The 15802-nt window shown below is 39.0% G+C and overlaps 1 protein-coding gene across 1 annotated transcript in view; it reads left to right on the plus strand.

Moving 5' to 3' along the window:
- Nucleotides 1–11431, plus strand: part of LOC134843987 (uncharacterized) — a 46606-nt gene extending 35175 nt beyond the window's left edge. Inside the window, exons 6-8 of the mRNA XM_063860414.1 lie at nucleotides 9180–9532; nucleotides 9801–10033; nucleotides 10942–11431. Coding sequence (XP_063716484.1) covers nucleotides 9180–9532; nucleotides 9801–10033; nucleotides 10942–11340 — 985 coding nt within the window. The 3' untranslated portion in view covers nucleotides 11341–11431. The remainder of the gene's footprint in view (nucleotides 1–9179; nucleotides 9533–9800; nucleotides 10034–10941) is intronic.
- The last annotated feature ends 4371 nt before the right edge of the window (nucleotides 11432–15802 follow it).

Here is a 15802-nt window from a genome sequence, read left to right on the forward strand (position 1 = left end):
TATCCTTCGCCTTTGTTCTGAATATTGTTCACCCTTTGTGCGTCTTGTTTTGATTTGTTTTTTATATCAATTATTTGTCGCTGGCTCTTAAAGCACTAAAGAGAAATTAACTGATTATCATATTTACATACAGTTGACACACCTCCTTTGTATTCAATATTTGCGTGTGAGCATGGTTTTGTTCTTCCCCATTATAGCCTAATCCTACCCCGGGTCATTTTTGGAGAGGAAGTCTCCTCCGGCTCGGACATATGAGATCTCGGTTTTACTCATCGTAAAAGCTTCAAAATTGGTCCTCGAGGGAAGCCCAGGCAATATCTAGCCTACCTACCTGTTTTTGGCAATTTTCAGACAATTTAAACATGTCAAAAAAATTTAGGGTTATGACCGATCATTTTAGGAGGGTGAGTTAGGGGTAGAATTTTTTAATATGTGTTAGTCGTAATTTTTTTCATTTTTTTGAAGATTTTGGTCTAAAAACAGTATCAAACCTACAAACTGTGTAGGTCTAGACCCCAGATTTCTGTAAATAGGCGCCAAATGACGCACACATTAGGTACTTAAACTGAAGCTCAAAAAATAAAAGCAGTCAGAAGGCTGGCTCAAGAGGCACAGCCCACTGACTTGTACCCATATGCCAGAAAATCTGACATCTGGGTACAAAAAAATCATCAAAATTCATCAGAAACCGTTTTCTTATTTAAAAAACTCACTCAGGAAGTGGAAAAGAGCTAGCCTTAACAATAAAAATTGTTTTAGAGGATCTTTCGAACTCTCATTCAAGAATTAAAGAGAAAAATGTTTTTTTTGAAAAAAAATCAAAAAATACAAGCGTTAAGTCTGTAGATCTAGACCCCAGATTTCTGGAAATAGACGCAAAATGACGCACACATTAGGCACTTAAACTGAAGGCCAAAAAGATGAAGGGGGTCAGAGAGAGTCTTGACCTCGTTGGTTTCTGCTCTCTTCTTGAGAGACATTCAGTATGGCAAATGAAATTATCACAGTCGATTTTTCAATGGCTGCCGAATTTCGACTCAGGAATTTGGCAAAGAATATCTTCAGATCTCTGAGGATATTCTGTATAGATGTAGACGCTTTAATTTGTGGATAAGAAGTCACCCATCGCTCAACGCCTGTTGCATCGGTGAGTCATTTCGTCATTACGATGGCTTCTCTGATTCTTTCCGTCGACATTTCCGTTCGTGAAAGGCGTCGACTTTCCATTCTCATAGTTAGCCACTCGTAGCTCTCTGAATTCTTCCAGCAATGGCAAGAAATTTAGGGTATTCGAAGTCAAATGGTGGCTTATTACTTGTTCGTCATCTAGTTTCTTCGCCAAAGCCAGGATGGCATCTGGGGAATCGTTCAGCGCCCGAATGGTAACCCATTTAGGATCGTGCTTGTCTCCAAGATTCTGTCTTGACCTCTTAGGTTTCTGCTCTCTTCTTGAGAGACGTTCAATATGGCAAATGAACTTATCACAGTCGATTTTTCCATGGCTGCCGAACTTCGGTGTCAGGAATTTGGCAAAGAGTATCTTCAGATCTCTGAGGATATTCTGTATAGATATAGCCGCTTTAATTTGTGGATAAGAAGTCACCCATCGCTCAACGCCTGTTGCATCGGTGAATCCTTTCGTCATTACGATAGCTTCTCTGATTCTTTCAATCTTTCCGTCGAATAGTATTTGGCAAAAATGTTATTTTTGGTTTTTGAAAACAATTTCATCTGCCAGAGTAATGTATTTACAAAAACTATCTTAGTAGTATAAACAATTGGTTGAAAATGAAACGACTATTTTATGCATTATAGTTATGCAATTCTAATTTCAGAAGACGACAATGAAACTATATTGTAGTGCTGGTCTTCTTGATTTGTGTTTTTTTTTGGTTCTTTCAGGGGCTGATGCTGCTTCGTACAAATGGTGACCCGAATAAAGATCTAAGCGATATACAAAAAAAAACAATGTGAACATCATTAATAAGTTACCACGACAAAAGAAAAAGAGGAATGTTCAGTGTGGAACCCGGGCAGTACAGAACATTGTAATCGTAGCCCAAAAAGATGAAGACGATTACTGGAGATCGAAGATACAAAATACTGTAGATGGACAACATCTCAGCATCCAGACTAACAGTCCTAATACAGCCAGATAGATCACAAACGAGACTAAGCTGATGTCCGGTGCAGACTACATTAGGGCCCTCAAAGTACCATCTAACTCAATAATGACTAAGCACCGCCGACGAAGTTACACCAAAGTCGGTAGCACTGTCTCCGATGCGGGTTGCATGAGCCAGGAGAGCGTGAACCACATTGTACAGAAATGTCCTTAGACCTGGAGTGCCCGAACCAAGAGACACGACGAGTTATGTAAGTCCTTGAGCGAATCTTGACCGGAAAAGGCCTAAAAACCAAACGTGAAGCATCCTTTGGATGTGGAACCTCCAAGGAAGAAGGTCTCAAGCCAGAACTCGATATAGCTGTTAAGGAAAAGCAGACAGTAACGAGGAAGGCATGATGGCAGCGTATAGGAAAAAGCGGGAGAAACATCAGAGTTAAATGATCAAAAGTCCAAATTCAGCAATGTGCAATTGACGACAGAAGGAACTTTCAAAGACATCAAAGTTTTCAGGAAACGGCGTACTCGAGATTTCAAAGAGACATTCGTTAAATATTAAAGATTCTTGAGTGCTAAAAAGCTGAAGAAAGACCGCGATGAATAATTTTGTAATGATGTGGCCATTAGGTGCCAATTAGGTTTCTAAGCGAACGAGCATAAGACCGCGATGAATACTATTTACGCGTTACAGAGATACAACTGATTAGCTGTGGCAGTGACATTGAGAAGGCGATGAGAAGTTTCGGGATAGGAGATGGAAAAGAAAATATCGAAGAACTAGGGAGGGGTGGGAATGGATGCCATAATAAGGGTGTTAATAGCGTATACTCGTAAAAGTGACAACTGTTCGTTCAGCTGATTGGTCGCGATTTTAAGCTCGGTGAAATAAACATTGAATTGAAAATGGAAAACAACCCTAACTAAGGCATAAACGTGCAAAAAAAAATTTTTTTTCTTTAAACATGCCAAAATAATACGTTGACAAAGAAGCGAAGTTGCACTTCGCATACACAAGCAAAATATGACCGATAACGCTATTGGGAAAATTGAATGTGTAAAACTTGGAGTCTACAAATTTCCTTAAGTGATGCACGCCAATTATTAGTCTACATAGTCGATAAGTGACGCAAGCCAAGGCTCTTGTACAGTGTCCCCCCTTTCAAATTCAGTTTTTAAAGTTGATTTAACGTTTTCATAATGCAATGAAAATTGGCGTGGTGAACAAATCGACAACGGTGTACAGATTTGTTCTTCATACTTTACAGCGTAACATAACGCATTTAGCTGTAATAACTTGTTAAACAAACCTAAAACTCGGTATTTTGAAAGAGGGAACATAATTGGCTTGGGCTGCTCTCCAGTTCCCCCTTTCAAAATACCGAGTTTTATGTTTGTTGAACGTGTTATTACAGCTAAATGAGTGAAGTTACGCTGTAAAGTATGAAGAACAAATCTGTACACAGTTGACGATTTGTTCACCACGCCAATTTTCGTTGCATTATGACAACGTTAAATCAACTTTTAAAACTGGTTTTGAAAGGGGGGACACTGTAAAAGAGCCTTGGCTTGCGTCACTTATCGACTACGCAGACTTATAATTGGCGTGCGTCTCTTAAGGAATGACGCATTAGCAGTACTATTATGGCCTTATCGAAAAAAATCGAATAGTGACAACTGTTCGTTCATCCGATGGTTCTCTAAACCGAAACGAGATGAGAACCACGGAAGCTTTTAAAAGTGTGAACGTTGATGCAATTAATGATCCATTGTCATATTTTTCGGATTTAACAAAAAGTAGTCCAAGCACAAATCAAATTACATCTGAAAACAGCGCTAATATTACTTCTTTACAAATAATAGCTTCTCAGAAAACGTCAGTAACACGGTAGTCACAGCAGTTTCAACATCCACGTGAAGCAGAGAAGAATAGACTCTAGATATTCACTTTTGGTGGGATCCGAAGTAGTTCAATTAGTCGTACAAAGATGATTCTAGAACTGATAAAAGACATTCTAGCTCATTTGATTAGTTTCTCGTCAGTTTTTTTCTAGTTGATCAGTTTCACTGTTAGTTGATTATTTTCTCGTCAGTTTCTCCCTTGCTGATTAAATTCCCGTCAGATTCTTTTCAGTTGATCAATTTCTCCCTATTTGAATAGTTTATTGTCAGTTTCTCCCTAGTTGATTAAATTCCCGTGTTTTTTTTTTCAGTTGATCAGTTTCTCCTCAGCTGAATAGTTTCTACTGAATCACCCTGAGGCATAACTTCACCATTTGTTTTCAAATAACCTAAAATAACCGAATAGTTTGATCTCTAGGTAATTCAATATCTAATTTTCAATTCTAGTCAATCAATTCAATTGTCTCGGGTTCGGGAAAATATCGAACACAAGACGCTAAAGACAATAACAGAAAACTTAAGACACTATCAAAAGACATAAGTTGAACGCCGGCTAATAATGTCTACTAAATCCTTTTTTTCAGTCAACAAAAAAGAACTTTTTTTTTTCATTTCTAGCATTCGAATTTTAAGATTTTTGCTTTTCGTCCGTCAGTAGGAAATCAGGATGAAGTCAAAATATCCAAACAATAAACACTGACTTCTTCAAAATTAGGAAAAAAACTAAAAATAAACCTAGATTTTTGAACCCAATCTGATGGGTAATAAATACAATCACTCCTCACTCAACCACAATTTAAGCAAAACGAAAATTTTTGAAAATAGTTTTTCAAATGTACAAATCAAATTCGACGTTTTTTTGGCCTTTCTGCCTGATGCTGTCGCACGATAGCCTCCATATTGATGTAGTTATGGTGTGGCAACGGTGAACAGTGCATCTTCCATTTTATCCTTGGACGTGCAGCCTCCAATTGCAACTGTTCCACCAACTCCGCTTTGGGCCGAGCTGTAGAAAGATAGCACCAGCAATTCTTCATTATTTCGTACATGCTAATGGGGGCAACCAGCGAGTTTTTGTAGGATTTGATGATCCAAGATAAGATCCACTACGTAATCGTTGTGGTCGTTGTCATACGGCTGAGACCCGAATTGTAGAGTTGTTGTACAAGATACCACTTTCATCTTGCGATGCATAATTGTGTTGGCAATACTCTCCCTCTTCTAGATCTTCATCAGGAAACTTTTTTTACGGCATTTAACACAGCAAAAGATTTGGAGGACAATCAGAACTGCAAGCACACAGAAAAAGATGACATATGAAATTGTTGAAAGATAAGACGTAGGAATATCGTGACCAGCAGTCAAATCTGAGTGCTGAGGACTTTTCAGCTCATGTGCTAGTCCCACAGATAGTGTACACAAGAAGTGTACTGTTGTGAGTACTCCCTTAGTTGAAGCCGTTTTGAGCGCAAGGTTTATTTGTGGCTTGGCTGGTATCATTATTGCTGGAGTGTTTTCTATAATACTTGGTGGAGCAGTGAAAACTGATCCAGGTGCGGTTCCATCTGGTCTGTTAGGATTTCGACTGCCGAGAGGTACTTGGTTTCCACGAGGAGGAGGCATCATTGGATGTGCTACGCCTGGAGGTAGAGGTTCATCTACTCTCGTAGGCAATGGGCGCATAGGTTGACCTGATTTCGGCTGTTCAGCTAGAGCCATTAGTCTTACCTGAACGGGAGGATCAAGGTTTCTACTATTTGGAGGCATACTTAGACTCCCAGACATCAGACTCTTCTCTTCAAATTCACTGTAACGCGCTGACGCGTTTTGCTTGAACTTCTTCAAAGGGAGTTGTCCAGGTGGCGGACCTGGGGGAGATTTGCCACTGCTCGCAATTACAGCTGAGGTGGCAGTTGCGTAACAACTGTGATAGATCCGGGTGCCGATGGTTCATCGGATGGCAAGGGAATGTCGTTGAAGTTCACGAACATCGTTTGTCTAATTGCTTCGAAATGATGATCCCTTTGTCGTTTTTCTTGTTCGTACTGCTCTTTCAGGATCATCTCGGTTGTACAACTTAAGCACTCTGTCCAATGTCTCTACCATTTTCTTCTTTTTTCTTTGATGACCATGTCTTGCACCACAAGGGGACCACGAAGTTCTTCATGTTCCGGGTCATATTCCCGGCGATCAAGATCGCGCATGTCGTTTAAAATTTGCTCAACATTCTTTTTCTTCAGCACAGACGCCCTCACTGTCATACGCGTTTTCTTGTTCTTTTTTCAATCTTTGCACCGCGCTTTTTTCCTGGCTGGATCTGTAGGCTTCATGAATTTACCACTTTTAGTGGTAGTTTAGGAACGTTTACCAATGATTATCTATCTGGAAATAGTACTTTTCTTCAATAAAAACAACATATAAACCACATATAAAATTGAGAGTTGTCCAACTATCATAACAGCCCCTTGGAAAAACATCGGATGTGCACTCCGTACATCTACTTGACAAAGTCTCTAGACAAGAGTTGGAATTCACATCATTTTACACGGAAGTAGAGGAAGCCCAGTCTTCAATTTTCGTTCTGACCATGAACAGGTGAATCTTCGACAGTCCGGAAAACGGAGTCAAATCTGTAGATGACTGGCGTAGTGGATATTGTGGTCCCTTATATAATTATGGTCCCTTATAAGGATCCTCAAAACTAACATGCAGGTCTTCACATGAAAACATTCAAAGACCTGTCAAAACAAGCAAAAATGGGTACCGGCACTCGGTATAACCCACGGCTGACTGACTGGTAGCTTTTTTTTATCAATCAAACTGATCTAATTAGCAAGGTTTTTTTAATATGCACTACTTTAATTTTGTTTTTATGAAAAAAACACTTTGAGTCGAGTTTGCACAAAAAGCACCTACCCTGAGTGTTAAGTTGAAAAAACTGTACAAATTAAAAACTATGAAAAAGTCAGTTTTAATCATCCAAAGGCTCAATTCTATCACATATGGATGTTTATAGGGGTGGGTATTCACAAATACCAAAAAGATAAATCAGTCCCATTTGTTCCAAAATAAAAAATCCATCGCGTTAGTACCAAAAATATTCAATTGGCCAATGACTACTAAGCCGACTATTTTAAGCTCTTGGTTTAAGGTCGCCGGTGGGCGCGCTACGCGCGCGTCGCCGCTTTGCGGCGATAACCGACTCTAATTTTCGTATAGAATCCTACCCTCTGTTGGCAAGCTCGCAACACGTTGGCGCGACTGCGGCGGTCACTATTCTGCTGCTTAGTTTTCTTGTTTGAAGAGTAGAAAATTTTTGTTATAATTCGTCGGCTCACTATTCGACCAATCAGAAAACCAGTTGAATAATTTTGGTACAAATGGGACCGATTTTTCATTTTGGTATAAATGAACGTTGGTACAAATGGGACTTCACCGTTTATAGGTGACAAACTTCATCCAATGCAGCATTTTAGATCATATTACGCGAGACATCGCGGACAAATCAAGCATGAACTTGTTGCTGAGCAAATGTAAATACAAGTTTGAAGTATAGTTGAATATAACAAGTTTGAACTATAATTGCATACAGAGACAGTAGCCGAGCTTATACACAGTGCATCATGGGGGGGGGTTCAGCGCAGGTTCAAATCCCGCCTAGATCATTTCCGTTCTAAAACTCAAATATGCGCCGAACTTGATGGGACATAAATTTACGCTTCGTAACTAGATAAGTAGAAAGCGCTGCTTATTCTACTTTTATCTACTTTCGAGGATTATCTTAAAGTTCAATTTTTTTTAAAACTAAAGATACTCCTGGATAAAAGATAGGCAGAGCTTTTCGTAAATACCCTTAGTTCATCAGAAAAAAACTCTCTATAAAAAATCTTGACCCTAACTCACCCTCTAGAATTGATCTGTGTTGGTTTCAATTTTTATATCCATTATCAAGGCCGTATTCTGTTTTTGTTAGCCTTTTAAGTTTATCATGATGTTTTGGACCATTGTTCCATAGAGTAGAATCAATTCACCATAAAAAAACTTTTTTATTAAGCTGTCAGTGTTAAGGAAAATGACGATTTCATGACAAAAAGTAGTTCCATTCAAAAATTTTCTCAAATTAGCTCACAAAGAGGTTTTGATTTTCCATCATCGAGTTTTTTGACCTTGAAGAGGTTATTCAATGTAATTTCGGTGTTAATTTTGCTTGATTTGGGTGAATTTGCGGTTTGAAGACGTTTTTTGAGGTTTTTGGGGCAAGATGCATTTTTGTCAATGTTTTTTTTTTCTCGAAAATTCTGGGCCATTTTTTGGTTTTCTCGGTTATTCAAGAGTGTTTGACGTTGTCTAGGATCTTTCCGGGTAATCTCAATCTTTTCCGGCTATTTAAGTAAATGTTTGGGAACTTTGGGGTTGAAAGTCGTTTTTGGACTTATATTAAGCTAGAGCCATTTTTGTCAGTTTTGGTCCTTTTTGGAGGACTATGGCACATTTTGCGTTTTCTAGATTTTTGCGGGGATTTGATACGTTTTGGGGGTAATCCCTTATTCTTTTTGATACGTTTTGGGGGCGATACGTTTTGGGGGTATATTGGTCGATTTTGGGGTTTTTGAAGTCAGAATTCATTTTTGGAGGTTTTAAGGGCTAGAAACAATTTTGTCAATTTTTGGTCGTTTTTGGAAAATTCTGGGATCTTTTTTCGCGTTTTCTCGGTTTTTCAGTGCTTTGTGACGCTTTTTAATTGTTTTGCGGTAATCTGATGGTTTTCCTGCGATTTTGGTTGATTTTTGGTGTTAGAAGTCAATTTTTGGAGAATTTTAGGGCTAGCAGCGTTTTTTTCATTTTTTGGGTCTTTTTGGTAAATTTTGGGCCCATTTCTTAGATTTTTTGGGTTTTCCGGGGATTTGTGACGCTTTGGACGTAATTCCATGTTTTTTAGTCTTTTTTGGTCGATTTCGGGTTAGAAGTCGTTTTCGGATGTTTTTGGCACTATTTCCGAAAATGACCCGGGCTAAATGACTCAAGTCACTTTTGGAGGGTTTCGGAGTCATTTTTGGAGAACGGTTGAGGCGATTCATTTTTGAAGTACAGTACCTGGTACAATCGACCATGGCTTCATCTAATTGATAATCTATGAAAATTATCTTTTTTATAGGAAGAACTTCACCAGTCCCCATCATCTGCAGATCTTCGATTACTACTCACCGCCAACGCCACCGGAGTACATAGACAATAAGTACCGCCGATTCAGGAGAAAAAGCGCCAAGTGCCGTGTCATATCAAGCGAGACTGAGCTGACATCGCGTCTGAAGAGCCCCCTCCCCAGGGAAGTGTTCGATCAGACCCCGACCCCAAGTCGCCCAACTAGCGGGTACTCGACGAAAGGAACCTCCGTTAGCTCGACTCCAAGGACGCCAACAACACAGCTGGGAGAAGGGCAGATAAATCCCCGGAATATAAAAAGGCTGAACAGTGCACACACTGACAGGCAGATTTCCCATTTGCAAGGTAAGTCATTTTCAAAACGGTAACTAGTGGACATTGAAGAGCCAAGATCATCAGTAAACTTTGGTTCTGTTCATAAATTTAAAATTTGGGTGATTTCGGTCAAATTTAGTATTTGTGAAAGCAATATACGTTTCCCATAAAATGCTATCTGAGATGATTTTTGATGTGTTGATTGTACGTGGTGAAATTACGAAGGAAAAATTTGCATCAGATCTCAGCAAGCTCAACAGGAATTCTCAGGTTTTATTATCAATTTTTTACTGCGCAGGTTTCCCGAAGGAAGTATTTGACAAAGCGCTGTCGAAGCACTCCAATTCCAGACCTCAATCGGCGACTGTCGCCAGGAGTGGGTCCAGAGCCAGCGACTGTGTCATCTGCCAGTCTCCGGATGCATGGAGGTCAAATGTTGACAAGCAGAAGAACGAAGGGCTTCCCCCCATTTCTACTCAAAAGGAAAGTGAAGTTGCAGATGGCACGGAGAAGAAGACTGATGAGGATCCGGTAAGATACTTGATTGAGTTTCCACTTGTTTCGAATATTGAAATGCATTCAAAGTTCAACTTCTAAGGAAGGAGTTCTAAGTTAGGAGAAAAACGGATAGCAAAATTGATTTGAAATCCTATCAATTTTTTTCACATTCGTTACTTGTGAAGCGAGATTAACATTTAATATAAAACGGAAGGAAAGACTCATAATCTCGGTTTTTTTGCAGACCGGTTTTTTTGCATACAAATTGAAATTTAGGTCTTTTAGCAGACATTGAGTGACAGGTTTGTGGAGGCAGCAAAAATTGACGCATAATTGATTGATTGAAGTAAAATGTCGTGTAATCTGGGGTTGAGCTTCTCTAATTAATACAATTATCTCACGGTTTCTCAACAAAGTTCTAAGCAAAACAAACAAGTTTAACGGCAAACACTGGTTCCTTTCGTGTCGGATGTAAGCGCAGCGGAACAAGCGTATTCTACTTGCAATGCCGCGATTGAAGTTAGCGTTCTGACTGTTTCATTGTTTCGAGTCAACTAAAAAAAACCGGACTGCTAGAACACCTAGCCGCATAAAGGCCTCCTAAATCTCCTAAAGGCCAAGATAATTGTCCGAAAAATCAATTTCCAGCAAGGATCAAGGGGTTTGAATTTTTTCACCATGATGTTGAGCAAATTGATTTTTCGAGCTCTCACTTAGCCGTAAAATAACCTGCTTTGCTAAAACATTCTTACCTAAATTTTAAAAAAAAAACATAAGGACACGTTTAGTCTCTTTTGGTTAGTTGACGAAATAACGTTTTTTTTTTAAACGCGCGTTTAGCTGTCAATGTAATCATACATTGGATCATAGTGCGGCTCTGCTGTGTAAATTAAGTTTTGTGTTCTACAATTAAAATGGAGTGGAATAAATTTTGTATTTAGCCACAAACAAGTGACTTTGGAGCCCAATCGGACTCTGAAAATATTCACAGTAAAGAAGAAAATAAAGTGGAAGAAAAGCAGGAAGAACTTGAAGTTGAAGCAGAAACTACTTCAATCCGGGTGTTCGCCACCGAGCCAGTGCTGGATGACGAAGGAGACGACCAACCAGCGGTCATGGGTGTCGAAATCAGAGTCCGGGACAGATCGCTCTCGGCTGAAAGACGACAGACGTCATCAACTTGGTCGGAGGAGTTCAGAGGTCAGCCGAAGTTGATCATTAATGAATATTCGCTTGATGGAGAAAATGAAGAGTTAGCTGGTAGAGGATTTAACACAGAGAAAGTTTTCGAAACACGCCATGTATCGAGCCCAGTTCCAGTTGATAACGTCGAAAACTGAAATCAAACAGCGATTTTAGCTGGTTTTAACTGTTTTAATAATTATTGTTCTAAGTGTCAATGAAGGTAGTGAAAATATATAGGTTGTGATGCTTTTTTCTTCGTTTTTTCAGTAATTTTTTAAAATTGATTTTTTCGCGGAGTAAACTTCGGTTGCTTTATAAGTTCAATTCGAATTCATTTGCTAAAAATAAAAAGCATTAGGCTCTCGGATAACTCAAATTCAATATTCAAATGGACCAAAAAAAATGAGACTGACTTCTAGTATGGAAAAGGCCCTTTAAATTTCAAATTTCCCTGCAGAATATAAAAAAAGAAGCTATTGAACAGGTTTTCTCAAACTAGGTTGCTTTTCAGGGGCCGATTGGGGGGAGGTGCTTCCCGTTATGGATTCATTCTGGCCAACATTTTCCAAGAAGTGCCTAAAAAGGCCTTTTTTGGCCTATTTTTTCAAACATTCGACTGCGGCGCAAACATTTGGCCAAAGTAGGGCCTTTTAAGCGATTTGGGAGAGCTCAGAAAATAATTTGGTCGACCTAAAAAAAAAGGAAGACATTTTTTTCGAAGTGTACGATCGGTTATCCCAGCCTTTTTTTGCCAAACTCAGACTTTGACTGAGAGTTTTACCTTGAGTAATGCATGCAGTGTAGTGAAGGTCAATGAGTTGTACGTAGCTCGGTATTGACGAATCAATACGATAAAGCAGGAAAGTGAATAATTGGTTAAGTTGCAAAATCGACCAAAACAAACTAAGATTAGTCAGGATTTTAAAAAGGTACCAATTGTGATAACCCACCCAATTGGAAACTACCGTGGCTAGCTTTATGAAACTGCTGGGATGGTTACTAGAGATGATTTGACCCGGGATTGCAAAAATCCAGACCCCTCGAAACCCCCGGGGACAAGTGATAACGGTTCCCGGCCCAAGTGATAACGGTTCCCGGAAGTACAAATAGCGATTGGAATAGAACCAAAATATATTTTGTTTTAGACTTAGTCAAAGGAAGGGTAAGTTTAGAATCCCGAAACCCTGGACCTCTACTTCCGGTGTTATGCCCTATGCAAATAGTACACACCCCGACTTCCGGAAGCCGTTTCTCAGGCACTAATGAACGCAGGGGGCTATAACTTTACGATATCATAGATAGTGGCAAGGTACATTATGTGTTATAGTTTGAGCCAAATCCAGCGGTTCGACAGGAAGCACCTGGGGAAATACTCCTTAGACCGTAAATATGCAATTTGCGCAAACTAACGAACGGTGACAATGATTTTACGGAGGCAATAGACACTACAACTCATTCCCCAAAAAAAGACCCCCTGTGAGTAAAACCCCTCCGACAGCTCCTTCCTGTGTTAAAAGCCTTTTCCCAGGAAAAGTGATAATGGACATTTGAAGTGGGATAACTTGAAGTATTTATGGGATAAAGATGAAACCTGGTAGGTAGAATCCCTATGGGATTTTGAAACTGGATATGGAAGATTGACCCCGGAATGACCGTTGGGCGTTTAGGTCGTAAATAGCGTAGAAAACCCTTGGATTAACACCGGAAAGTGGCGTATTCCCCAACCCCTAGCCCTTGGGAACGAGAATCGGTCACCTTACTCATAATTGGGAGGAAACTTACCTTTTGGGAAATGAAGAAGAAGCTGAAAGAGGTATCAGTTTCTAGATTAAGTTATCGAAGTAGTGGAACTAATTAAAGTGGTTTTGGCAAACATTGGGTTCAACATAACTTGGCGAATGAGCTATTAATAGAAATTCAATTAGACTGAAGTAGTCTTAGAGAAAATTGGCGATAATAGGAGCATAGCATGCAAATTGAGGCTCCTAAATAACATGTAGGGACGGGATGTTTACGCAGCTCCCCGGAGGTGGCTTCTTAGCACAATTTGACCCTTAATAAACAAATTACGTTCCCCTTATAGCTTGAAGGTCGTAATTCGAAAAGAGTATAGAGCGAAATTTTAGACGCTCGGAATGAAGCAGCGACCCATAGAAAGGGTCTTCCCCTACCCTCGGGAGGTCGGAACGTTAATGGGATAACTAAATTAAAACCTAGGTAGACATGTTGATTAAACATAACTCGGTTTGGAGGTGAAGTTGTACTTGGTATTTGCATAACTTAGTTAGAGATAGCTATAAGGAACTTGGAACACAAGACTAGTGTTGTCAGAGGAAGAATTCAATGAAGACCTTGCGAAAGGGGTACCAACGTAAATGTCAGGACTTGTAGGGACGACATAACTCTGACTATCTAAAACTCAAATAGACAATCATTATCGAGACTAAAAGTAACCTACCCTTAGGCAGAACATTTGATACTGAGACAGAGTTAAGTTGTTTCCAAGTTAGAAAGAGAACGATTGAGCAAGATCAGACGAATAGTTGGTCCGTGGAGGACGCTATTGCTTGAAGCGAGGCTAGTTCTGTCTCACAGTTGTTAGTTAATTAGTTTAGCTGATTTTAACCCGAGTTTTGTACCGGGTTCAATTTGTTGCATGAACGAGTTGCGCGGTAGAGTTGGTACTCGTTCGCGATTCTGGAATCGATTCAAATGGAAAACGACGAGCGAGTTGGCGAAGCGATTGAACGAAACGAGAAGCGGGCTCTGTACGGAAGTAGTTAAAAGTAGGTAGCTCATTAAGGACACTATAATTTTTTATTGTGATTGAAGAAGTTTTTACCTACTGAGCCCACGATTTGCTGAGCTAGCTAGTCAGGTCAGAGGAGAGCCGAAGAGAGCGCAAACTAAAGGGGAAATAGCCGATACAGTCTGACTATCAGCATAACTCTTTCAGAATTGTAGAACACCAAGTATTAGAGTCCTGCTCTTTGACAATTTTTGCTTAAGAGGGTGCAAAAAAGTGCCAAAGAGCAGAAAAACGCTCTAGCAAAAAATGCCACAAAAAAGTGCCATGTAGCAAATTTTTGCCATCAAAAATTGCCATAGTTCCCTAGTCTAAAAAAAGTTAGGGGCAAGCAAAAAAGTTCCATAAACTCAAAAATTATGGGTAACTCATCAAAAGTTGGGGATATAGCCTAACTTAGGTGGATTAATGTTGGAAAAGCCATCAGACACTAGAAAGTTAGCAGTAAAACGAAAAACAACCAAATTGGTTTAAAACTGGCTTAAAAGCGAAAGTTAGGGGTAATAGTTAAGAATAACAAAAATGTGCCATAAACAAAAATTTGGGGTAAGTCAACAAAGGTTGGTGGTATGGCCTAAGTTGAGTAAAGTTTTTTTGGGAAAGCCACCAGACAAAAGAAAGATAAGGGTAAAACAAAAAACAAACAAATTGGTACAAGTTTGGGTTGAAACAACGAAAATTATTGGTAATTGTTAAAAACAACAAAAAAGTGCCATAAACATCAAAATTAGGGTTAAGTCAACAAAAGTTGGTGCTATGGCATAAAATAGGTAGAGTTTTGTTGGGAAAACCACCAGACACTAGAATGATAGGGGTAAAACGAAAAACAAACAAATTGGTACAAAATTTGGTTGAAACAACTAAAATTTGGGGTAATAGTCAAAAATATCAAAAAAGTGCCATAAACACCAAAATTAAGTCAACAAAAGTTGGTGCTATGGCATAAAATAGGTAGTTTTGTTGGGAAATCCACCAGACACTAGAATGATAGGGGTAAAACTAAAAACAAACAAATTGGTACAAAATTCGGTTGAAACAACTAAAATTTGGGGTAATAGTCAAAAATATCAAAAAAGTGCCATAAACACCAAAATTAAGTCAACAAAAGTTGGTGCTATGGCATAAAATAGGTAGTTTTGTTGGGAAATCCACCAGACACTAGAATGATAGGGGTAAAACGAAAAACAAACAAATTGGTACAAAATTTGGTTGAAACAACTAAAATTTGGGGTAATAGTCAAAAATATCAAAAAAGTGCCATAAACACCAAAATTAAGTCAACAAAAGTTGGTGCTATGGCATAAAATAGGTAGTTTTGTTGGGAAATCCACCAGACACTAGAATGATAGGGGTAAAACTAAAAACAAACAAATTGGTACAAAATTCGGTTGAAACAACTAAAATTTGGGGTAATAGTCAAAAATATCAAAAAAGTGCCATAGACACCAAAATTAGAGGTAAGTCATTAAAAGTTGGTGGTATGGACAAAAATAGGTAGAGTAATGTTGGGAAAGGCACCAGGCACTAGAAAGTTGGGGGTAAGATGAAAAAACCCGAAATGGGTCTAAATTTGGGTAAAAATAACGAAAATTAGGGGTAAGAGTCATATAAAGCAAAAAAGTGTCATAAACACCAAAATTAGTGGTAAGTCAACAAAAGTTAGGGGTAAGGCCTAAATTAGGCAGAGAATTGTTGGTAAAGGCACCACACATTAGAAAGTTGGGAGTAAGACCAAAAACAACGAAATTGGTATAAATTTGGGTAAAAATAACGAAAGTTAGGGGTAAGAGTTAAAAATAGCAAAAAAGTGC

This window comes from Symsagittifera roscoffensis, chromosome 4 (assembly GCF_963678635.1).
Source record: "Symsagittifera roscoffensis chromosome 4, txSymRosc1.1, whole genome shotgun sequence".
Taxonomy (NCBI): domain Eukaryota; kingdom Metazoa; phylum Xenacoelomorpha; order Acoela; family Convolutidae; genus Symsagittifera; species Symsagittifera roscoffensis.